This window comes from Ambystoma mexicanum, chromosome 10 (genome assembly GCF_040938575.1).
Source record: "Ambystoma mexicanum isolate Mex_15411 chromosome 10, UKY_AmexF1_1, whole genome shotgun sequence".
NCBI classification, from domain to species: Eukaryota; Metazoa; Chordata; class Amphibia; order Caudata; family Ambystomatidae; genus Ambystoma; species Ambystoma mexicanum.
Window position 1 is genome coordinate 1,489,648,184 of NC_090932.1, and position 26,335 is coordinate 1,489,674,518.

Below are 26,335 nucleotides of genomic sequence, written 5' to 3' on the forward strand. Positions count from 1 at the left end.
CATGCAAATCACTTGTGAAAAAGGGAATACATGTCGTACGTAGCCTACGTTTATGAAGTTGAAGTTATTCTGCTGTTGCTTTGGCATCAAGATTACATACTTTCATAAAGTTAGCCTATGGCTGCGTTTTAAGAAAAAAGCTATAGTGATGTCCTGCATAAGAGTCACGCAATAATAGGCAAATAGACAAAAACAATGAATCCAATCAGAAGGAAAAAAATAATCGGTTTCCCAAAATACAATTAGTGCTACTTTCAAGTTCAAAGATGATGTGAATTTTAGGGGACAGGAAAGATTTTGTTTGAAATGATAGGTTTATGTTAGGCAAGATTGTATGCAGTGCCCTTTGGTGCACTACAACAACCCTAACCTCCTGGCAATAGGTACCCAACCTTTGATATAAGTCTGTACTACACAGGTTGATAGTGTGTTGAGCAGCTAGGCCCATCTCAAGAGGGGTCAATGTGAGCTGTAGGGGAGTTACACAGAGATTCACAGTGACAAGTACTCAAATAAACTCTTACACACAAGGTTTATTGATTAAACAATTATTAATTTAACAGTCAGTTAGAGTAAGCCTTCCTCAGAAGGGGAAAATATAATGGTAACACACAAATACACTCCAAAATACACACTTAATATTAATATTTCTAAATCAGTAAGTACCCTTTTGGGATGGCACACAGACAGTTCCTACGCCCTCAGGTAACTTTAGTAACTAGGACACTGTGGACATTGATATACCACTGTTTGCATTTAGAATCAGACTTAAGAGTATGTCATAGAAAAAGGTTATTGAACAAAACAAGAGATCACACAAATATCCTGAAGCAGGTAAGTACTTCTGAAACAACCCCAATGCAAAGTTAGTTAACCCCCTCCTGGAAGGAAGACCAAACACAGTGTCAGAGGAAAGAAGAGTCATCCAGAGAGCCAGGCTAGGCCAAAGTCAATTGGGCAAAAGTCTAGGTGAGCTGAAGCACTTCTTGCAGATAGGTAAAAGTCTTGCACAATGTTTTAGAAGTCTTTGTAGAAAAGAAGAAATCAAAGCAGGGCCACAAGCTGATTAGGCTTGTGAGGTAAAGAAGCTGATAGCAACTCTACAAGAGCAACCACGACAAGTCTCAACTGAGAACAAGTGAGGTTACACACCAAGAGGTAAATTCTCTTAGACTTTACAGTAACTTTGGTTAGAAGAAGAGGGGTTTGTTCCTTTGCAGCTCTGCAGATCCTGTGTTCCTGGGCCTCAGTTGTGGGGACAAGAGGGAGGACGTCTGGAGCACTCCTGCACAGCAACGGCACAGCAGCAACAGAAAAGGACCAACTTCTATTCAGTGGCACTTGCCGGTTTCAACTTCTCACATCTCTGCAAATAGCACTACAGCAGACTCTTGGCTGTCGAGATGGGCTTTCCTTGCATCTGGGGTCCAGCACTCTGTTGATGTGGCTCAGGCTCGGTCATTCCCGCTTCCTGGGAGTCCAGAGGATCTTCCTGGAGCTCTTAGCCAACTTAAAAACAACGCACACAATCTGGTATTCCTGTCCCTGGCTCTACAGTTTCCAGCAGCAACGACAGTGGAAATTCAGCCAGCTCCGAGAGGATGTCCAGATGGCTTACTTTGGAGTTGATTGGTCCCACCAACTCAAGGGGAGAAGACGTCCTTGTAGGGCTTCTCTAGTCGAGGCGAATTCAGAGCTTCAGCACAGCAGCAGAGCTTCACAGGGCAAACCAACGGTCCAGGAGTTGCAGCAGGCGTCTCTTCCAAGTGCTTCTTCGGATTCCTTCGTCCAGTGGTTGACTGCCTTCCGAGCCAAAAAGCATTGCCTTTTATGCAGGTTTCTCCCATTCATTCCAGCCTAGTTGTCAGTCACCCAGTAGGGTGGCTGTCCTTGCCGGACAGCTAGCTGACCAATAATCTAGGAGTGCATTCCTGTCTCCTAGGAGACCAAGCACAGGGAGTTTCGGGCACTTCCCTCGCTTCCTGCCCCCGCCACACACTGGAGCCAGAGGCGGGCTTCACTTATGAATCCCGCCAAAGACAAAACGAACAAAGGGACCAAACTTGGTTTGGCTCGCAGAGTAAATCTCAAGAAGGACCTTTCCAACAAGAAATCGCGATTGCAACACGCGGTAAAAACAAACAATGGAAAAGTAAACCACTGCCACCAGCCATTAATTACAGAAAGGGTAACACAAATGTTACAGGAGAAACTAGACAAAGGGGATACTCTAGCACCCCATTGCAAGATAGTGTGCGTTGGGTCTAGAAAGTTACAAACATAAGTAAAGTCAATTTCACTTCACTGCTCTTGGAAACAGTAGTTTATCCAAGAGAAGGTATTTAAACTTTGGGGAAATCTGAAAGACTTCCCTGTGCCACTGCACTGAAGGTGCTGTGTGACACATTGTAAAAGATGATGCCTATGGAGTTTCTAAGACTCCACAACCAAAAGAAAGTGTTCAAATCACATTAAAATACATGAGTGGGGAAAAAGGGTCTCACTCTCTCCAGGTTAAAAATTCAAGTCCTCAAAATCCAGCAAAGTTGCTGGGGGTCTCTAAGGTAGAGAGGAATTAGCACATTCCTGAGAATTCTCCCTAACAGTTTACCATGCCCAGATTAAGATAGGAGATGGATGATGCTTTCCCTCATAAGGCTGAGCAGTGCAGCTTCACACAGTGCGAATCTCAGCCAGATGAACGTAGTAGTGCATGGTCCAGAATAAATGGGAGCCCGCTGCCAACATTATCCCTAGAGACAAGATGGTGGACATCCTTTCTGTATAGAGAGCCAGTCGCAAACACTATTGATGTGCTCACAACAGCAGTCAAAGAAAAAAGGTCCAAACCAACTACAGCTGCAGAAAAGAAATTAAGGTAATCTCCCTCTACCTTATCGAGATAGAGAATGCAAGTCATTTTCGTCCAGATAGCTGAGAGAGGGGGCAGTTCTACCTATGCAACCAGTTTATGCTGAGCGAGAGCTTCCGAGTTTTGCCCCACCAGTCTGCCAAAAACCACACCTTAATAAGGAGCATAAACACTCCCAGGCACTTGTATAGATTACATCAGCTCCTAGCAAAAATAGAGCCAGCACAGCTTCTGCAAACTAAACTAGGACAGAAAAGGAGAGGGCATCACTCATCCCATCCACCTCTCAGTTCAGATGATATCCTAGTATGTGGCAGAAGCAAACCTAGCTTGGAACCTGGAGTGCTTCAGCTGTCCGATTGTGTCTGCGGAATACATGGCTGAAGCCGAATGCTTCCTGTGTTCATGCGCTTGCACACCAAAAGGAAGAAACTGGCAGCTCTCACATTGGCAAGTCAGCTCTTCAAGCCCTCTGCTGCTGCTGCGTTAGGCCGCAGAAACCTCAGCTTCCAAGAGGACAGTGTTAATCAGCATCAGAAAAACCCTTATCAGTTCAGAAAAAAACAATTAGAATTCATCATTCACAGTAAGAGGGGGGTGAGAGAAGGGGAACAACCTATCAAGAGGAATGATAGGTAATCAAAGCAATCAGGAGCCCCATAAAACAGCCTAGGGCTCAGCTGGAAATGTGTCAGACTGGGCTACCAACTAAGAAGCAGGACGAGAGAAAGGCAGACCCTGGGTGAAGCGGAAGGCAATAAGGCAGGGGACAAAGACCAGGGCGGCTGGAGGCTATATCGCAGACATGGGAAGGCGAAGGGAGTAGTTCCTTAACTGTAACTCCGTTTCTCCAGTGTTGGTATCTTTCATGGATTCACATGCTGTGAATATTCCCCGTCGTCAGGCTGGGAACCGCAGTCATTTTTTACTAAGCGTTTTCCTATGGAAAACCTCGACACTTCAGTGTCCTATCAACGTCCTTTTTGGGTGCTTTAGGCACCACCAATAGGACATAGGGTATAAGTAGCCCCACCCCTGCAGCTTCCCTTCAGATTTTAACCTCCAAAGTGGAGGTTACCCAATTCAGGTTTGCATGCAGGGGCGGCGGCGGCGGGCGCATGTGAATCCATGAAAGATAACAACGCTGGAGAAATGGAGTTACAGGTAAGAAAGAACAAGTTACTCTCTTACCTGGTAACGTTCTTTCGATGGGATGGTCAAACAACGTATTCCATATCTATGACAGTAACATTTTCGGCGTATGCGTCCTGCGTCGATGACGTCGATGCGCTGTCCTCGAGGGCCTCCGTCGAGCCAATGTCACCGGATGTTATAGTAGGACGCACGACGTCCGTAGCCTCAATTGTAGTTTTTTCTCCAGAACGTGTGGCACCAATTTTCTGCCAGTACAACCACAGAAAGCCTTGCAGAAACGTAAGCCGCAATTGCATATGAAATTCTGTGGTGGGGTAGGCAGGGAGGGAGCGATCTGGAATAAGTCGTCGGACCATCCCAGCGAAAGAACGTTACCAGGTAAGAGAGTAACTTGTTCTTCGAGGGGATTGGTTCCTCCGACGTATTGACGTATTCCATATCTATGACCAACTCCCAAAGCAGTACCAACGTATGGAGGAGGGAAAAAGAATTTAGAATATAGAAATTTAGAATGTCCAATCAAATTGCAGAGTAAAGGACCGCCTTGCCAAACGCCAGATCCCGCCCATGGATAGAATCTAGGGAGTAGTGTCCTACAAAAGTATGGACGGAAGTCCAAGTGGCCGCTTCACAGATGTAACGAATAGGAACACACCTCTGCAGGGCAGTAGAGGCAGCCATACCCCTAGTAGAATGGGCCCATTAGCCTACCGAAGGTCCTTACCTGCCAAGCGGTAACATTCAGAAATTGCCAAGATAATCCATCTAGACAAAGTCTGCTTAGTAACAGCTACCCAAACGCCTTCCAGCATAACCTACAAAGAGCTGATCATCCACTCTGACCCTGGACATGCGTGAAATGTAGAAACTTAAAGCTCTCCTAGGATCTAACCTATGGAGCCTCTCCTCGTCCTTAACAGGATGCGGAGGAGGATAAAATGCCGGAAGAAGGACCTTCTGGCTTAAATGAAATTCTGACAACTTTTGGAAGAAAGGAAGGACGAACTCTAAGGACAACCCTGTCCTTATGAAACGCAGTGAAGGGTAGCTTAACTGAAAGTGCCTGTAACTCACTCGGCGGAGGGAAGTGATCACAACTAAAAATACAGTTTTAAGGGTTAACAGTCTCAAAGGACAAGAATGTAAAGGCTCAAATGGATCACCCATTAGAAACTGGAGAACAAGGTTCAAATCCCAACCGGGCACCTGGAAAGGTGACGGAGGGAACACATTAGTGAGCACTTTCAGAAACAGAGAAATTAAAGGAATTTTAAAATAAGAACACTCCTCAGACGAGCACATAAATATGGGCAGTGCCGCCAGGTAACCTTTAATGGTACCCACTTGCAGGCCCTTGTGGGCTAAAGAAAGCAAAAAAGACAGAACCACAAGAATGTCACATGAAAAAGGATCCACATTCTTAACCCTGCACCAATCGCAGAACTTTCTCCAACGGCAACGGTACAGGGACTTTGTTGCCAGCTGTCTGGCCAAAAGCAACACCTCCATCACGTCTTCAGGGAGGTCCCAATTCTTATACCTCAACCTTTCAGAAGCCAAGCATGAAGGTTGAGGGATCTGACCTCTGGATGGAGAACTTGACCCCCCTCCCGTGAGAGCAGATCGTCTCGGTAGGGAAAACGAAGTGGAGGGCAGATGGACAAGTCGAGAAGGTCAGGGTACCACGTCCTCCGGGCCCATGCCGGAGCAATGAGGATCATCCGGGAACCGAACCTCTGTAACCTCCGCAGCACTTGCGGGATGACGGGGACTGGAGGAAACGCGTACAGCAGTGGGAAGGACCACTCCACCACGAACGCGTCTCCTAAGGCTCCTCTTGGAGGAAATTCCTGTGAGAACCACCTTTCGCACTTCCGGTTGACACTGGAGGCGAAAAGATCCACTTGAGGGGTCCCCCAAAGGGCGAAGATCTCCAGGAGACCTCCTAAGCCAACTCCCACTCGTGAGAGATTGAGCTCTGCCTGCTCAGAGCATCTGCCATCTCGTTTACGTCTCTGGCCAGATGAACTGCCGAGATCGAAATTTCCTGCTGGATGGCCCAGAACCAGAGCTGCATCGTCTCCCTGCACAGAGGAAGTGATCCTGTCCCCCCTTTTTGTTGAGGTAGTGCATGGCCACTGTGTTGTCCGTCAGAATCAGGACATTCTTTCCTCGCACAGTCGGCAGAAAAGCCTTCAGGGCAAGCCTGACAGCCCTCAGCTCCAACAGATTGATATGGAGTCTGGACTCCGACGGAGACCAACAACCGCTGACTGTCCACTCGTTGGCATGAGCTCCCCATCCCGTGAGGGATGCGTCCGTCTCAACCGTCACCTCCGGCCAGGGTAGCCAAAATGGAGCCCCCCTCATCAGATTGCCTTCGACTGCCCACCACAGAAGGTCCTGGGCGACCGAGGACGGCACCTGAACGGGGTCCGACATCCTGCCGGAGGACTGTGACCACTGCATCTTGAGAGCCCATTGCAGAGATCTCATCCGCAACCTGGCCTCTGGCACCAGAAGAATGCAGGATGCCATGAGGCCGAGCAACCTCAAGAACTCGAACGCTGGGAGACACTGGGCATGTTGAAACTTGTGCACCATCTGCTGAATGTGACAAGCCCTCACCTGGGGAGGAAAACACTTCCCCAGGGACGTGTCGAGCACTGCTCCGATGTAATGGAGCCGCCGAGTCGGCGTCAAGTGGGACCTTCTTTAAGTTGAGGGAGAAGCCCAACTTGTGAAGGGAGTGGCAGGTGACGGACAGATGATCCAGGACTTGCTCGGGAGAGCACGCCTTGATCAACCAATCGTGCAGGTAGGGGTATCCGTGAATCCCCCTTTCCTGAGATACGCTGCCACCACCACCATGAGCTTGGTGAAGACCCTCGGGCGGAGGTCAATCCGAGCGGCAGGACCCGAAACTGAAAGTGCGAGTCGCCAACCGCGAACCTCAGGTACTTCTTGTGCTTGGGATGGATCGGCACATGAAAATAAGCGTCCTTGAGGTTTAGAGACACCAACCAGTCCTGAAGTTGAAGGGCCTGGAGGACTTGAGAAAGAGTAACCATCTTGAATTTGTCCTTCCTGAGTAGCTTGTTCAAACCGCGAAAGTCCATGATGGGTCTCAATCCCCAGTCTTTCTTCGAAATCAAAAAATAAGGGGAATACCATCCCTTGTTCCTCTCCGCTACAGGCACCAGTTCTATGGCGACTTTCTCCAGTAGGGATTGTATTTCTTGCGCAAGGAGCGGATCTGGACTCTTCAAAGAGAGATTCCCTGGTGGATTGTTGTGAGGCCTCTGCCGGAAAGGAAGACAGTAGCCGTGGGCTATGATCTCCAAAACCCACACATCTGAAGTAATGGCACGCCATTCTACAAGATGCTGCGCCAGCCTTCCACCAACCGCCAAACCATGGGACATGGCCTCATGACTGAGCTGAAGCGGCTGCGGCAGTGCCTGAGGGCAAAGAGGCAACTACCCGAGCAGCCTTGGCACCTCGAGAACCCTGTTTCCACCTCTGGCACTCCCACTGTGGCCCCTTTGACTTGCAGCCCCTCTCGATTTACTAAAGGATGAGTAATATCGAAAGGAACCTCCCCTCCATTGCTGTCCCCTAGGACGAAATGGCAGAGGTTGGCGAACTGCAGTGCTCAACGACTTTGCTGCAGCTTTGGAGGTCTGCAACCTCTCAAGGCTCTCGTCAGTCTTGCTGCCAAAAAGATGTTCACCATCAAACGGCATGTTGAGGAGCCGGGCTTGCACATCAGGAGCAAAACCCGACTTCCGCAACCACACAAACCTGCGTATTACGGTGCTCGCCACCATGGACCGGCTGACGCAGTCAACCATGTCCAGACCCGACTGAACGGATTCACACACGGCATCCTTGCCATCCTGCACGATAGCAAGAAAACCATCCTGTTCCTCCCCTTCGGGAATATGATCAGCTGCTAAGGAGATACAGTTCCACAGAGTGTGCGTGAAACGAGACAAGGGACAAACGGAGTTGGCAGCCTGAAGCACCATTCCCCCAGAAGAAAACACCTTCTTCACCCAGCCGTCAAACCGTTTTTCATCCCTATCAGGAGGGATGGTAGGGTACGACACCTGCTTTGCGGGGCCCGTAGCCACCTGCACCACCCAACTCTCCAGAGTAGAGTGCGTGGTCAAGTAGCAGGGGTCGCCACTGGCTGGCCGATATTTCTTCGGCAAGGACTTGCTCACTGCCGGGAGACTCTCCGGAGAAGTCCAAGCTGCAGCCACCCTTATCTGCAAGGCCATATGGAATGGCAGCACCGGGTCAGTTGGTTGACCTTGGTCGAGGATATCAGTCAGGTCATCCTGCTGAAAATCCCCGGGGGGGCAGACCACCCCAGCTAATCCGTGACCCTCGACATCAGGCGCCGGTATGAGGACTCGGCATGCGTGCCAGGCTCAGGCCTACCAAACGCCACCTCCGGAGAGGTGTCTAGACCACTGGTGTCGTGCAACGACTGATGCAGGTCCTCAAGTTGGCTATGACCAGGAAGGAGGTCATCAGGAACCTCTGCAGGAACCTCACCTTTCTCAGACCCCTCATCCACCTAAGAAATATAATCCAGAGGCTGGAAGGAGGGTACAGAAAAAGGAACAAAGACATGTTTAGCCTTAGCCAGAGCCTTTCTGGGGGGGGTTCCGCCATGCCACGGGGTACCTCCAACAAAACCGCCGTAAAAAGGCATCTATGGAATCGGTATCAACGTCGAGCGCGGCGCCGACAGCTTCGACGGTGTCGACACAGGCCTCAAGCTCGTCTCTCAGCAGAGCCTCGAGAGAGTCTGTCGACGACCTCGGCGCTGCAGGCATCAATGTCTTCTTCGAAGACTTCACAGGTTCTCGCGGTCTGGAAGGCGTCGAGGACCGGAACCCAGAACGGCCATGTCTAGAGTGACCATCCTTGTCCGACCGGGACCTCGAAGGCGCCCGGTAGTTGCGACGACTCGAAGAGGCAGAGGAATGGCGGGGCCGACTCCCAGACCGAGAACCCCCGGAATCACGATGACGATGCGGAGAGTCGCCCCTCGAATCACCTGTCGAAAGACCAGTGGAACGCGACTTCCGGAGCTTGGCCACCTTACTGACCGACAGCTTCTTCTTACGCTCCCGCAAGGCCTTCGATGTGAGCGATTGGCAGTCGACTCAGTCATCCGTATCGTGGTCCTCCCCGAGGCACTGGAGGCAAGCGTCGTGCTTGTCCGTCAGCGTCATTTTGGACCCGCACACCCGACACTTTTTAAGACTGGATCGCGGGGTGGAAGAAGCCGAAGACATTATACAATATTGCAAGGAAGAAACAGGTTCGAAGAACCGAAAGAACAGGATTCAGTAGAACCGAGGCACGCCGAGATCTCCGAAGCGAACACGTTCCCGGAAAAAACAGAATTAGGCTACGGGCGTTGTGCGTCCTACTTATAACATCCGGTGATGTCGGCTCGATGGAGGCCCTCGAGGACAGGGTACCCTTGAGGGCCTCATCGATTTTCTCACCAAACAATTGTTCCCCCTCACATGGCATGTCCAGAACTTTATAATTCACCTCCGGGTGAAAGTCTGTGCACTTAGGCCTGTCGATGCAGCACTACACCGTTGTTTATCTGTTTAAAACCAGATTCCGCTAAGTCCACAGCAATGTTAATACGATGATTGGACGCCTCCTCCCCTTCGCGTATCATCATAGCAGCTTTATGGTGTTCCTCAGGTAGATGTTCCAGTTTAGGAGCCAACCGATGCCACATCTCAGGGTCATAGCCATGATCGCTAGAGAATTGGCCGCTTTCACCATCGTCGCTCCCACAGTCAAAACCTTTTTACCGAAGGCATCCTGTCTCCTAGCGTCACTATCGGGAGGGGTAACACATTTGTGCTGACTCCTAGCATTGCGGCTAGCCGCCGCTGAAACCACCGACTCAGGTGTGGGCTGTGAAACTAAACATTTCTCCAGCCTTCCTTTGATAGCCGGTTCTGAAAAGGGGTTTTGCATCGTGCGCAGGCCCTCTTGCCACACATGGTCCAGGATAGGCACGGCGAACACAGATTTTCGTCTCTTTCCCATGTGATCAATTAGGAAACACTCCTTTCGCTCCTCCTCTGGAGCCAAACCAAATTCCACACATGCTTTCGCCATCATGGCGTGAAACGCCCCAACATCATCGGGCGGAGACGGCTGTGCCGGACTAAGAGGTAGCTCCATCTCAACGTCCGAATCCCACGCCGGATCCCTCGACGGTGACGAGCCAGTGGACATGGTCCCTCTAGATACACTGTCCGATTCCGAATCCAGCAGCTCCCCCTGCTCAGGATGGGAACGTGGACGATCTTCGTTCACTTGCAGGGGGTGCCAGAGATTAAGCCGAAGCTGTCAAACGTGGAGGAACACCTGCAGCGTCGACGGTAGGCCCCACCAGAGCTACGTTCAGAGGAGGCAACCTGGAATCCAGCTGTCCAAACAGATTGCAACGTGGACAGCACCTGGAGCGATAACATCGCCTGCGGATTCACCAGAAGGTAACTGGATGGACCAGCCCCCACATCCATCGACGTCGATGGACCAACACACTGTAGGCCCAGGGCCGACGGATCCAACACCGGATCCCCATCGTCCTCTGCTTCCGATGCAGTCTCTTGATGTAGGATAGTGTCTGGTAGACTAGAGTCAAAAGCAGGGGCCTGCCACACCTTTGTCAGTAGCAAGTTGTCTGTGTCTATCCTCGATGATGACAACATCGGGCCTCCTTCCCCTAACGGAGCTGCAGACAACACCGTCGACGACGGAATCGGAGTTGACAAAAGGGACTGTCGACGACGGGACTCCTGCCGATGATGACGTAGTTGGAACCGCAACCTGCGGTGTCGATATTTCAGGCGATCCTGCCTGCTTGGCACCACTGGCCCGATGTTTAGACGACTCTCTACTAGAGGAGGACTTGTGATGGTCTCCTGAAGAGAAGTGTTTTGACGACGCCGAGTCCTTCTTGGCCTTCACTTGAGACGCCGACTTCTCGGGCCTACTTCCAGACCCTCGTGACTGGTCCATCCGCCCATGCTTGGATAAAGATGCCCCTTTCGACAGATGTTTACTCAAAGAGGAGCGACCACTCTTACCGACCTCCACAGGACCAGGCCAAGACTTTTTAGTCGGAGGTTCAGCTGACGCTGACCTGCGATGATCCGCCACTTGAGCCGGCCTCTCCGATGCCAAGCTTCGCACCGTCCCCACCTCCGAGGGGGGGTAGGTACCCCTGTTCAGCCAACACACCAACCGCTGATTGTGGTCTTTAAGCGTCTTTTGCGAAAACCACTTACAGATCTCCCAAGACTCGGACGAATGATGGGGGTAGAGGCAATAGAGGCAGTCCATATGCCCATCCCCTTCATACACCTTTGTCAGCCCGCAAGTCGCACAGAGCCGGAACAACGATTTTCCTGAAGACATTTTCACCAACCGCACCAACACGTGCAGAAATCAGAATGAGCACGAGATGATCCCAACACTTTGGAGACAGTTGAAATCTAAAGGGTAGCCGCGGGGCGGGGCTACTTATACCCTACGTCCGATTGGTGGTGGCTAAAGCAACCAAAAAGGACGTTGATAGGACACTGAAGTGTCAAAGTTTTCGATAGGAAAACGCTAAGTAAAAAATGATCGAGGTTCCCAGCCTGACCATGGGGAATATTCACAGCATGTGAATCCATGGAAAATCCAATGCTGGAGAAACTGTAAAAACTCTGCTGAGGACTATAATTCAGACTACGAAAAGACCAGAAGCTGTAGAGGAGAGAAGGCTAAGGTTCATGGAAAGAGCTAGTTTCCAGACACTGGCAGAGGCCAGTTAGGGTAAAAACTTGAGAGCCAAGAGCCTGCTGAGAAATGTATTTTAGAAGCAGGCTGAGAATTGAATCAGGAGGCCAGAAAGTCACAAGCCTGTAGCGAGTTAGATCTCAATATCTGGTGGAGAACAGACACCGATGGGGAGAAACTAAATAGCCCACTGTAGGCTGGCTCAAGGACATGGGCAGAGAAAAACCCAGGGGGAAGAAGCAAGGAGACTTTGATCCAGGAGGATGAGGTATGTTTGTGGCTTACAATAGCAGGGCCTAACAAAAACACTAATCCAGGGGGAAGAAATACTGCTGGTAGCAGTGTGTGAATGATATTAACAGCACAAGAGAGTACGCTGCAACTAGAGTGCGAGACTAAGCCAGATAAGTTACCTAAAGCAAGGGAGCAGATGTATTGCAGGCAAGGGAGTCAAGAAGCAAGCTAGGCACTATATCCCTGAGCATGAGGTAAAAAAGCATGCAGAGTGATACAGCCCCAAGACGCTAAGATTAGGACAAGACGTTTACAGGGTGCTATAGCCAAAGACTATATATTAGGGAAGATAAGCATGCCCTTAGTTAGATCCTTGAATCACATTAAGTTCATCCATCCAGACACTGTTCGCACAAGTATCCAATAATCTTTATACAGTGAGGTCCCTACACAAGATATGCTGTCCCAACATGTTTTATTGCATAAACAGTTTTAAAATGTATTTGATGGAGTTAGTATTGAAAGTTACGTGATGAACAAACAAGATCTATCTGTTGCTGTGCAGGAAAAGGAAAATGCAGAATTACCAATGACTAACGTTATAAATTGGATAGTTCAGGTTCTAAAACTGTCCCCAAGTTAGTATCACAAAGTTGACAAAAGTTGGGATTGGGATGTTGAAAGGTCAGTGTTTATTCTAAAAGGGAATACACCTTTCCCATAGAGGTTAATGAAGCAGTGTTAAAGTCAATAAGCACATGTCTTAAGTTAAGGAAAGCAACAGCCAGCTGTTAAATTGCTTTGAAAGTTAAAAGAACATTTACCTCATTGCCAGCGTCCAGTTAACCAATAATGATTCATGTGAGGAAAAAGAAGGGTTCTCCCCAGAGGAAGGAAGATTTTAGAGTTACCAGAGGTCTTGTTGGATCACAAATAATGTAGAGCGGATGCTAGGGCACAGAGCAGCTGTCCAGTGGTTGACGAGTCAGGTCCAGTTGCCAGGAGGTGGAGACTGCAAACCAGTGGTGCAGATTACATCAGCCTTGTGGGTTTTTGCAGTCCCACAAGTCTTAGGGGAAGGTGTCTTGATGAAAGTAATCCAATGGTCCCACAGCTTCATGTCAGGATGTGCAAAACTTTTTCTGGGAGCAGATGGATTTTAGAGGCTTTCAACCCTACTGGTCCTGCCGGGACAAGGGGTGGAAACACTGTTCACATTTACCTCTAGTCAATAAAAAGGCAAGAGTAACTCAGATCCCAGCAACGTTCCGCCTTCAGCAGGTTGCCACAGTAGACCTTATGCATAGTTGTTTTCAGGTTCAAGGGTGCTGATCCGGGTTCCATGTAATTTCACTGAAAAAAATGACTTCGAAGTTATTTACTTCGAAGTGATTTAATTTTAGTGGTGTGTCTCCCATTCCCTTCCTTCCCCTTTATTACTACCCCCTACCCTAAACACCACCCCCTTTTTACCAATTAACCCACAACTACATATATATTCCAAAGTAATTTCAAAGTAATTACTTTGAAGTAAATTACTTTGAAGTAATTACCGTTGTTGAATCCACATGATATCGCTTTTAAGTGCTTCAGGATTCGCAACAGTGACAAACATTTAGGTACCAGTTCCTCTATCTGATGGGAACATTGGAAGCAGAGTTTGCACTCGGAATCATACCACAAAGACGCATCTTTAAAAGCATTTGGCAGCCACTCAATTATTGGTGGTCACCACATGCAGACTTTCCCTGGCACCCTGCAAAGCAAAATGTCTGGATTCAGCCTTGAATCCAGACATCGTATTGAAATACTGAACATTTCTGGTGTTGGCTGCCCTGGCCTAAGCGCATCACACCCCGAGAGGCGTAGTCTCTTGGTCTTGGTGTACTGTGGTGACCTGGAATGAGGAGTCTGACCAAGTGAAGGCAGGTTTGTTGCTATAAACTTTTCTGAAAAAAAAAAATGTAATCCTTTCTATCGCCAACTCTGAAGGTGGTTTCCCTACCGGAACAAAAATAAAACTTGGGTCTGTCAGAAAGTCTAACGTCCAAAGAAAAAAGTACTGTCCTAGTCACACTCTTACTCTATCCCCATCACTTAAACACAAATCACTAAGCTAACGTCAGATTTCTTTCCTAACCGAGGAGGATGATTCCCTTCTACTGGGTCAAAGTCTCTTGCAGTTCAGTTTCACAAGTCTCACAGACCTAGGAGAATTGCTCCCTACTCCTAGTGCCCATTCAGTTCCAACAAGTTTCTTTGGAGCTATTTTAACTTTAGCCCCTTTGTCAATACTTCCAATTCCCTCCACAGATTTTGTTGTATTTTTACTTGAATACTATCCTTTGACTTGCCCCTTCCGGGATGAGGAAGAAACTCCCTCTCCCCTCGATTCTTTAGTGGGATGAGGAAGAGGTTCACCAAGTCCTTCTTGACTCTTTAATCCCACACAGTTATGGAATGGATCTGGCAATTGCCTTACAAAACGATCAACCTCTTGCTTGCCTTCTTGTTTCATCTTCTCATTTATTCCCGGCCCCTCGCGGACGCAGCACTGTTCCCGTTACATTTTCTCAGAGAACTCTTCACCGGTTTCGCCAGGGGTCTCATGTTAGTTCGTCCACTCTTGTTCGGCTCGCCTGACTTCGCAGCCTGTTACTGTTGACGGGAGCAAGTTTCGGACCAGACGGTCCGCCCATTACAGGTTGTGCAATCACCAAAGTTCCTCATACTTTCCATACAATCCCCTGCGCAGTCTCATGGAAGGCGAGCATTGGCAGTCTCAGTGTATTTCTTGCACCACACGGTCCACCCACCACAGGTCACGCCACCACCCCACTGACTCTCTACTTCAAGGTTGTCGGCTCCCAGCCGACTGACAAGACACTTTACTCACGTCCCTCGGTTCGGGGTCATTGCCTCAGATAACTGCTTCACTACAGCCTCTGGATGCCCTGTTTCCAACTCGCAGGCTTTTTGGCAGCCTCCTTGCTCGCGCCGTTCTCCTTCTGGATACAAGACAGAACAGAGTCCTTCTTTGCCGTTTGGTTTAAATAGCTGGGATTGCCCCTGCATAAAGTCAGTTTGGTTGATGCCGCTGGTCGGACACTCTTCCTACTTGACTGTAGTGTTCCCGAACTCTTCTTCGTCCCAGTACTTGCCATAGTGAGACCATCTGACACATTAAAATAACAGTCTCTGACTATACCTTATGTAATGAAGTGTTGGGTGCTGCCGTTTCTGTGTGGGCTTGGGAGTTAAAGGGGCTGTATTCCAGACGCACATCCTTATCCCCAGTAGGGGACTTTCTCCCAATGAGGTCCTCGTGCATTTTACCACCCCTAGAGGGACTATCAGTTAGCGGCCTCACCTTCATGGCCTCACAGGAAGGGGCTCTCCTCTCGGGGAAAAGTGACGCCATCTGAAGGATTGTCGCAGGACTTATTAGAGAAAGGAGCACCCTGAGGGAGGCATTGAGTGACAACTATGGCAAAAGGTTTGGGAACCACTTCTATGCACAAATATAAGGGGGGCTTACGTTAGAGCCACAGCTTAGGTCTTCCAAACCAAAAATTAAGAGATTTGGTCCATGAAGATAGGCCTTTAAAAATAACCAAATTTAGAGACTATGATGATATGATAGGCTATTTATAACGCGCTTAACCCAGAGGTTTCAAAGCGCGGACCCGGGGTTCGCACCCATGTTGCTCCGTGTCTTGCTTCCAAGGCAAGCACGTTGCCGCTTAGCTATCCTCCCGAGATGGCATTTAAGCCATAAAAATAAATCAATTAAAACCTTGACTCATTGAACATCCTGTAAACAAAGTACAGGTCAGTGTCAATTTGTACCCAGGAAACACAGTTTGGCACTTAGCAAGTTCTTAGGAGCTAAATATATATTTTGCCATTCTGGGGTGCTATGCAGTCATCAGGGCTGGACTGCCCCACCGGGACACCGGGACATCCCCCGGTGGGCCTCTGGCCGTAGGGCCTCTTTGGAGCGGAAGGACACACATTGAGTGAGCGCCACATCTGCCTGGGTGGTTTGCTCGGAATTGGCTGCCTGCAATGCCGGCTGCCAACACAAACCGATGCAGGCGCTTCATATTTTTTTTTTCCTTCTCAGCAGGGCTGGGCATGGAAAGTGTTCGCCTGGTACGGGGCGTCACGGCTGGAACTCGGTATGAAATGAGTGGCTGGGAGCGGACTGCAGCCCCCCTCCGCTTTGTGTGCTGGCCGGAGGAGGTGTGAAGGCCCCCAGGGAGTCCAGCGCTCTAAGGAAGAAACCCGGCGCCGCAGCAACTCGCTACATGCTTTTCAAGTGTGTGTCTGCCGCGGCGCCGGGCATGCACAGCCCGAAGCTCTGCAAGAGAAGGGCTTCCGGCAATGAAACTGACTCAGTTGAAATACACATGCAACCACGAAGCAGCCTCGGCGCGAACTGATATTGACGCGTCAGGGATTACACTTTATTATGAAGCGGGGCTAATGTTTCCGAGGCCCCATAGTGATACCAGCATAGTGCACAGCAGAGGGGTACAGAACTGCATGAGCCAGTTTTGCTCGCACAGTTGAGCAGTGTTCTGACTCATTACTGAGAGTCACTACGAATGTCCTTTTATGAAGAACATAAGGTGGGATCAAAGCGTAAATCCCTCGATTTTGTAAGGCAGCATAGGTAGCACAGTGGCTACAGCCGCCCCGTTTTGACATATGTACAGGGCCTGCGGACGCAGGTTCGAATCTCGACATGGATAAGCTCGGTTTTCTTTGCCTTCCGAGGTTCACAGGACATACGAGCGCGTGTGCTGGCGGGAGGAGGTGTGAAGGCCCCCGGGGCGTCCAGCGCTCGGAGGAAGAAACCTGGTGCCACAGCGATTTGCTACATTCAAGTAAGTTTCTGCCGCGGCGCCGGTATGCACAGCCCAAAGGGAGAAAGGTTACAGCACACTCTGTAAGAGAACCTAAGCACCGCATAAGTCCCTCTGTTGTTAAGGCTACATAGATAGCCCGCTTTGACATCTGTGTTTATAAGTAAATAGGTCACAGCATACTGCGTCAAGGAAACGGGGAAAGAAGGCACCACATCACAGCCTCCCGTGTCATTGAAAGCCACAGTGGGCAGGTTGGCCAAATAAAGTTAACAAGCCATTAAATGGCAGGGCTAATAGGATAGCACAGCAAGTAGAGTACTTGCGTTTGACATCTGTGCGGAGCCTGCCGATCCAGGTTCCAATCCCAGAAGGGCCAACCCGCTCTTTTTCATTCTTAAAACACACTGCATTTGGGAATATGTTTCGCCCATTTTTGGCAACACAAAGACATATCATGCAGAGTTTATGTATTTGCTAGGTTAACAAACGCGGGGTTCTTTCTTTTAAAACACAACGTTGTGCTAACAAACCGCGTTTGCAAACATGTTTTGTCCTAATGACATCTCGTGCAGAGTTGGAATGTAATGTCAAATGCAAATGACAAATAATTGCAGATCTAAGAGTCCCACATCACTGAGGACGGTAGGCATATGCATGGCAAGGGCAAATAATAGTTAATATGGTACAAACCGCAGAACTTGCACGAACGCCTGCTGCTAGCTAATGTTGTAGGTGTTTAAATCCAACCAAACGCCTGCTGCTAGCTAATGTTGCAGGTGTTTAAATCCAACCGCTTATACCGCAAATTCTATAAACAACCTTACAAGGCAAACTGTTAATTATACGATGTATTGTGCTTGAAGCCCCACAAGTATCACACCAGTAAGGATATTAGTAACTCACATGTCAGGGGCGGACAAGGGTTTTTGAGTAAGATATGAAGCTCAGAACTGCTACGAACACCTATGCCAGCTAATAAGTATAAAAATACAAACTGTCATTGACCACAAATAATTTTCTGGGCCTTCCTAGGTCAACTTTACTTTATACGGGGCAGAGAGCCAGGCAGTTACCCAAAACGGGTGACAAATAAAATCTCAGCATGGAGTTGCACAGTACAGGGCTGGACTGGCCCATAGGGAACTCTGGAGATTTCCTGTTGGCCTCTGCACCCTGGGCCTCTTTTGTGTGGTATTTTCGAATTCTCCCATAGGAAAAGGGTTGGGCTTGCTGAAAATGTGTAATATGGGGCCACTTTGAAAATTATTTCCAGGGCCTCTTTTGATTCCCAGTCCACCCCTGGCAGTCATTTAATGACATACAATGAGGAAGTGGCTTTACAGGATAGGCCTTGGAGACCAATTATTTTTGAAAGCAGCAAAAGGTGCATTAACTGACAAACAGTTGCACTTTTCTAAACACAAAACACCCTTTTGATTCAGCGCAATATTTCTCTGGACGTGAAGGCAAGCACTGATCACATGATAATTAGAATACCTATTTTGAATCTGGCAAAATATAGAATTAAGTTCATTTTCATGTTATTCTAAGTCACAATGGAGTTCTGTAAAAAGCGCTTTGCACTGTGCTATATAAAGACCGGATCTCCTCAGTGAACATTCTTATTGTGCAGTTAGTGGTGTATAATTTGCATTCATTCCAAGGGACCTGCTGTCCTCGTTTGGCTATTTTCATTATTTTAAATGCAATCAAAGCACTGTGTATGGATGTCATGTAATTCAGTTTTATCCTCTTATTAAATCTAAGTTTAAATCAATATGAAAATGATATGCCTGCAAAACATTGAACCACATGAATGGACAGGTCTCAACAGGATAGTGATAATGAAGAATGCAGTTTTAGAACACAAGTCACAGTTCCATTAGCACCTATTTCTTCTGGGAAGCTCTCAATTAACTCTGCACCCTCAGAGAAAGAAGTGTGTTAACTTTGTCAGGGGGGTTAGCCCCTAATGATCGCATTTACTGCAGTTGCCCAATGAAAAACAAAGCTCCCATGCAATTGGACTTCACTTAAGCATAAAGGCATTCACTTTCAAAAGTTTAGAAAATAGGAAAACGAAAGGTAGTTGCCATACATTCGTCTTAGTTTGAGAGCATATATGAAGTTTTAAATACAGGTGGTGCTCTTTAGAAACAGTGAAACTCAGCCCAAAACTCCCAAGCGCCACAAATCAGCACACTGGTGCCATGATTTTCAAAGACAAGGCAGAATGTGATATACTTGCATGCTGTGAAGCCAATGCCGACATGCAGCCAAAGTGCTAACGTTCCTCGCCAAGAAGCCATCTGAAACCCTAGGGGATGGAGCAATAATGAAAGCGGGATTCGGCATGGAAGGTGGCAAAATGGGCATGTAAATTTGCCGCTGGGAACACAGACATCTAGAGGCAAACCCGGCCTGCCCACCACCCGTTCAAGCCTGGGATATGGATATCCGAGTGAGTGGAAAGGGACACAGTTACAAGCGAAGATATCAAACAGAAAAGAGACCCTGCTGTGGGGTAAGCAGGTGCATTTTCATAAAAGGCTGGGGCTACTTCACCTCAAAAGCTGCGGATATGACTTTGGCCTTCCTGCTCAGCACCGGTCCCACGGCGTTGAAGTTTTTGTCTCGGATCTCGGCATAGAGCTCCTCCGCAGAGTTCAGCTGAAGCTTCTTTGGCTCTGTGGGCAGCTCTTTGCTCCCTTCGCCTTGCTTTTTGGGAGCAAACTTCTCGGGTGGTAGTTTCACATGGGCTAAAATAAGCATTGGTTAAAAAGAGGTATTTATAAATTATTATTTACAGACAGCATACCAAAAAAAACTCTAGTGTAACTTTTCACTTCCGTGAGTACAACACAACACTGGAGAGAATCACTAGTTTGGCAATCTGTTCATGAAAAAAAAATCCTCAATGTATACGGAGGGTTCTTACACCTTCACATGCCCACTCCACTGTGCAAACGAAGCTTGACAAGTTTCCCTAAAACATACCAGGCCTCGACTTGAGATGTGTTGCCGCGCTTTTGTCATCACTGCTGCAACAGTATGCACGCATAGACGACTGGCCCATGAAATTGGTGCCTGTAGCATAGCCGGACGTTTAGCCTCTCGTAGCCCCCCCCGTCATGGCTCATCAGCCCCTGGGGCACACAAGGCTGGCTGCCGCAAAAACCCAAGTCGCGGTTCAAATGTCATGTGTGGAAGGAAACGGGCCCTTAAAACATGGTGGGGAGGTTCCTGGGAAACGCACGTTTTCAAATAATAACTGCTGCCTAAATAATCACATTCCAGTTGTGAAAAAGGGGGCACTGCAGCAGCAACAACTGATCCTGCGAAACCAGCTGCTGTTAGAGTGGCCACTTCACCAAAAAGGCTGAGGAGTCAGGGACTTGGCGGACTACCGCATTTCCAGAATGGTGCCACCCAGAAATAAACGTTTCGACAAATAAGCACCCTCTACATGATTGGCACGGGACACTGGGGGTCATTAGGATATGATAGAAATATCAACTTTGATAAAAAAAAATATATAAACTTTTAGTAGACAATCTATCCTACATCATCTAATCAATTTAACAACATAATACAAGGCCAGATGTATGCTTGTCCTGTATGTCTGTCCGATGCAGTAGCTTTGCCTGTTTTCACCGCTAGAGGGAGCTGTTGCCTTAGGATACATAGTGGTCCTACTGTGTTAATGTAGACCTTCACTTTGGCCCGTGTACACGGGCTTCTATACTAGCATAGAATATATAGCACTTTTACAAGGTTAATGGTCACAGTGTGACTTACTGACTTACAAACCCAACATGACCATGTTTTTCTCCTCAGAAATAATGGGAGATATTCAGCAGTGACGCATTTTAAGATGAGTCGCAATACAAATATTTAAAACTAGCAGTGCCTGTAATTTCATACACCGGTCCTGCACTCTCTCTGCCACACCATATGTCTCTTTGGCTGTGGGTAAGATTTGTGTTGTCAGGTGTGCATTGTTACACCTACCCCAGCTGTTGCGCACAGCAACGCAACTAGAGAAAACGCACGTCTGGAAGGAGGGGAATGTGAGTAGCAGTGAAAAAGGCATCCCCTGATGTGGGGGGCCAGCCTCGTACTTGGAAACACACGGTCATCGCATTTGGGTCCTGCAGGACTATCGCCATCACACGGAGGACGCAGCATCTGTATGGGGAAAGGTGAGGGGCTAGGTATAGACTCTGCAGAAAGTACAGAGCTCAGAAAGACATTGTAAGGGAGCCGATTCTATACCCATGTTTGATATTGCATTTATTCGTAATTATTAATGTTTGTGCATACTATAAACTCCGGGGGCTGCAACCTCTGGCTCTCGAGATGTTTTGGACTACGAATCCCATCTGCTGCAGTTTGTATGGAAAGCTGTGTGCCTACTTTAAGGTGGAAAGAAATACGGTCAACAGGCTAGCAAGGAGTGGGATGACCAGTGGCCTGGACCGATCATGTTCACCAGGACAGAGGTTCCTGGCTGTATTTTGTTCGTTACTATGGTGATGGGGGAAGATATTTCGGGAATATTCTAGTTGTCCTCGGCCCATGCTGGGCCTGGTTTCAATGAAGGTCTTGGTATTCCATGCCTACTGTGGAAATGCATGGGAATTTCAATTTCTAATGGAACAAGCATTCAGAGACGGCATCGGCGCGGTCTACATTATTGCAACACGATGATCAGGTTTTTCGGGATCTCTGGAAAGTCATGGGGCTTCCCAGTGTGCAGAGTCACTTGAGTCTGAAGAATGGGATGGTTACTAGAACCGCAGTGCTGGATCGGAGCATACAGCCAAGCATCTAATGGATGAACGACTTCGTTGTGGCTCGTTAGGACCTCTAGTGGAAGGCGTGTGTGAGATTCAGAGGGGCTGGAGAACTGGACGTGTGTTGGACTTCAGGCCAGTAACGAGTCCCGAGTGGCAGCATGATGCGTTCGATCTTTGCACTCTTTCTGTATGATTCCGCAGGTAACCCTGGAGGTGCAAGCAAAGGCTGGGTCTCTGTGGTCAACTCTTGAGAGTACTATTACCAGGATTCTGTGTGGGACGAACAGGAAACTGCTTTGAATTATTGTTTGAACTTGTGGTTCCGAGGTGAGGGCTGAATTCCATTTCTTACAGCCACAACATAGTTGTGGCCAGGATTTGGTGTTAAAGATCATTGTTAAAATGGATTATTGTGAACAGGAAAGACACTAAAGTCTAGTCAAACCCAATCAATGTAGGTAGCAGAGCAGTAAGACTTAAGAGGGGGGGTGCGAGAGTGGGCTAGGGCGTCAATGAATCCCCACAGAACACAACCAATAATTTCAGTTACACAGTTAAGTACAAAAATATACAATGATTTACTAGCCCTTTAAAGTACACACTAAGCAAATGAAATCTCTCTGTAAATAATGTCACACACTTACTATACAATATTTATTTATATACAGGGACGAACAATGCTCATTTGATCACAGACCTACAATAGATAAGAAATCAGATTTGACGTAAAGCAGTGACCTTCTTACAAAGGGGTGAGTATGAGAGATATTCTGACCAGGTTGTGGAGGGGAGTAAATGGAACAGTCATCGGGGAAAAACCATGGGTGGACATGCACAGATTGAAGACAACCAATATTAGACATTAAGTGCAGGCAGGCAGTACCACCAGCTGTTAGGGATGTGGCCATGATAGATGAATTGCTAGAATGGAGGCAGAGAAGGTGAGGGACAGATGTAAGTTAGAGGAGAAGGATAAATGTTAGCTAAGAGGCAGATGAGAGGTAGGTTAAGAGAGCAACTCGGAGGCGAGGAGGAAGGCTTTTAGTTTGGTTGGGAACAAATCAGTGTGGAATTTTTTCTCAACGTCAATGGGTAGATAATCCCATGTAAGTGGAGCAAGGAGAGAGAGAAAGGGCAGAAGCGTGAGGAAGCAGAGGGAGGGTGAGGCGCCACAAGGGTAGTCAAGTAGGTTTGTAGAGTTGGATAGAGGAGGATAGATCTGGTGGGGGCCTTACCGTGGATAGGAGGATATATCTGGTGGGTGCCTTACCGTGGATAGAAGACATTTAAATCTGGCCCTGTTTTGCATTGTCAGCCATCCAGCTTGGTGATGGTACGAGGAAGTATATGTAAAGTGATGGAGTTCAAAGAGAGTCCTGGTATCGAAGTTAATGATCTCGTCTAGAGGAGAGGAAGCACAGTTAAGGAAACCAAAGAGGATGCTACCACAATAGTCCCATTTAGAGAAGAGTGGTTACAGATGCTTGGTGGCGTTCAAAGAAAGGAGGTGCCTGATTTTGCTAATATTTAGGAGGTTGAGGTAAGCCACTGTTGCAGTTTTGGAGATGAAAAGTAGAGATGTGAGAAGGGACAGAGCTGACACTGGGTTTCTAGCTGGAGGGTGTCACGTGGTAACTGGATAGGCAGGGGAATAGATATGAGAGAGTATTTGGCATGGCAGAAGAGCACCTCTGTTTTGGTAGAGTTTAACATCAGAGTGTGAAGCCATCCAATATTAAATGGCAGCAACAGATGGACATTTTGATAGAGAGATCAGATGAGAGTCCAGGAAAAGAGAAGACGACTTGGGTGTTGTTCGCAAAGAGTTGGTACAAGAACCCAAAGGAGTTTAGTGTCCCAAGAGCCGATGTGCAGAGTGTAAATAGGAGAAGACCCCGGAAACAGTCTTTTGGAACACCAAAAGTTACAGCAGTAAGTTAAAAGGGTGTTGGTTGCTCCAAGAAACAGAAATGGCGAAGTGCCTGGTAGGATTCAATACAGGCAAGGGCTTGATTGCGAATCTCAAGAATAACGAGCATTAATGATAATGATGTGTTATTTAAATAGCGCCTTAATCCAACGCGCTTATTAAGGAGATCAGAGTGATCAACCGTGACAAAAGCTGCTGACCAGCCAAGGAAAATCAGGATAGAGGATAGGTTGGAGTCTTTAGCAGACGTGATGAAGTTGGAGACAAACCTGCATGTAGTTTGTGGCGGTCTAAGAAATTTGTAAGATGGCTGAACGCAACCCTGGCAAGTCCTTTAGAGTAGTGAGAAAGGAGAGACAAAGGGCAAACTTTAGCCGGTAGGCTTGGGGTAGCCTCTTGCTTTTTTAGGAGAGGGATGACTGTTTTGAAGATAGAGGGAAAGCAAGCAAAGTCTAAACATGTTGAAAAGTTCAGCGAGGTGACAGGCCACTAAAGGAGCAATATGTTGGACTAGCTGAGGATCAAGAGGGTCTGATGGCACCAAAAGGGGGCTTTGCTGTCATCAGTAGAGATCGGACCACTTCAGTATTAAGGGGACTAAAGCGGGAGATTGAAACAGAGGATTAGGGAAGAGTAGGCAGTGTGTAGGATGCTCGAGGAGGAAGTGTGAGGAAGGTCAGGACAGTCTCTAACTTTGGATAAATACATTAAGCCTTAGGCAGCAGGCTGGAACCAAGAGAGGAGAGGAGACAGGAAGACAAACTGGGAGGAACCTGGGGCAGACAATAGAGAAGGCAGCCAGAGGGTAAAGAGACTAAACCTGAGAACTATTGGCAGAAGAGTCTGAGGTTCTTAACCATGGCTGTGACAAGGGCTGAGGAGGGGTCCTAGGAGCTGGACTCACTTGGCAGCCTGTGGCGAAGGACACTGCTAGCTGGAGAAAAGGCACTAGATCCCTTATCGACAGTGAGAAGGGCACCCACTAGATCTGTTTGTAAGGGAGGAAGGAGGACACCATAACATTTGCTAGCAAACTGGAGCACTACAACTCCAGATTAGGAAGAAACGAGACAGGCACCATCCTCCTGGTGAATTACAAATAGTGAGCTAAGAAGTATATCCCAGTGAAGAGAAAGTGTGGCTGAGAGCTGTATACTTGTGACTGTAACATAAGCAAAGAAGTGACTGGAAAGCATATTCATGAGAGTGTTGAATTTGGAGAACAGTATCTCGACAAGGGATAGAATCCAGGCACTGTATTGTTTGACCTATAGGGCACTGTTAGCTTAGATTATCCAAGAGGGGTTCCCATTTTTATTTATTAGACCAACCCTTATATCCTGTAGGTGTTTATCCCAACCAACCCTTCTTTGGGAATACAAAAGATTTGAACCTTCATTTGGTGTCAAGTGGTTCATCGATCAATGAAATGGGGCACTCGCAGTGCGGTTTGGTCTTAGAGGGTTAACTGTGTGCTAATCGTGATGAATACGATGGTGCCATCACTTCTTTCCAGCTGCGATCTCTCCCCATGTGGCATGGGGACGGCAGCCGCTACCTGATCCCCGACCCTGGAGGCAGCTATATGAGGGAGGGTCACATAGAGAGGCAACCCTCAGGGAGGTGTCATGACATCATCGGATGAGTCATGGTATCCCCTTTCTCTTTTGAGGATACCCCCCCTCCATGCCTCCTCTTGATCTTTGCACTAACATGCTTACCGCTTTAGAAAACAGTGGCTCGGGGCTGCTGATTCTTCTAAATCTATCGGCAACCTTCGACCTTTTGGACCATAAACGATTGCTGAATGCACTCAGTCATACAGACTGCCTCTCAGAGGAAGCTATAGTGTGGATGGAATCTTTTCTCTGTGGCCGCATGCTCCAAAATCTGTTGGGAGACGCTGCTTCTGATCTTGCTCAAATCTTGTGTGAAGTCCCATAGGGGGCTTGTTTGTCTCTGTTGCTCTTCAACATTTATATTAAACCACTTTGTGATGAAATAGAAAAACTGGGGATTTTCTTTGCAAACTACCCCGATGAGTTTCAGTTGTCCGTGGAGTTGAGTGGGCACCACGAAACTGATCAAGACAACTTACATAAAATGTACAAACTCAAAGACTGGATGACTTCTAATTGGTTGTGTTTAAATACCACTAAAACCGAACTCATGGTTTACGGGTCAAAACACGCCAGAGGAAGACTAAGTTCGGCTTATAAGAGTTTCAGCATAGATGGAGGTTGCATCCCTCTGGTTGATCAGGTTAAAACCCTAGGCATTTTCCTGGAGGCATCATTAATTGCAGATGCTCACGTAAATTATGTGGTAAAAAACTATTAGTACTTGAGGGTTCTGAGGCAGATATGCCCCTAGTAGCCCAGAAACATCGTGAGAAGCTAGTTCGAACCATAGTGTTACCCAGACTTGACTACTGTGATGCTTTGCTAGGTGGGGCTAGCAAGAAATGTCTGGGTAAATTACAAAAAATTCAAAATGATGCAGTGCGAGTTGTTTGTAACATTGCGTGGAGAGAACCGGTATATGGGGCTCTCAGGCAGCTTCATTGGCTTCCTGTGGCCCCCAGGGTCCGATTTAAGATACTTTTACTGGGCCACATATGCCTGTTTGG

General features: G+C 47.9%; 1 protein-coding gene across 1 annotated transcript in view; it reads right to left on the reverse strand.

Annotated features, from left to right (window-relative positions):
- VPS33A (VPS33A core subunit of CORVET and HOPS complexes) overlaps positions 1-26,335 on the reverse strand; it is a 285,704-nt gene that overhangs the window by 86,188 nt on the left and 173,181 nt on the right. Inside the window, exon 7 of the mRNA XM_069619602.1 lies at positions 19,543-19,736. Within this exon, the coding sequence (XP_069475703.1) occupies positions 19,543-19,736 (194 nt within the window). The remainder of the gene's footprint in view (positions 1-19,542; positions 19,737-26,335) is intronic.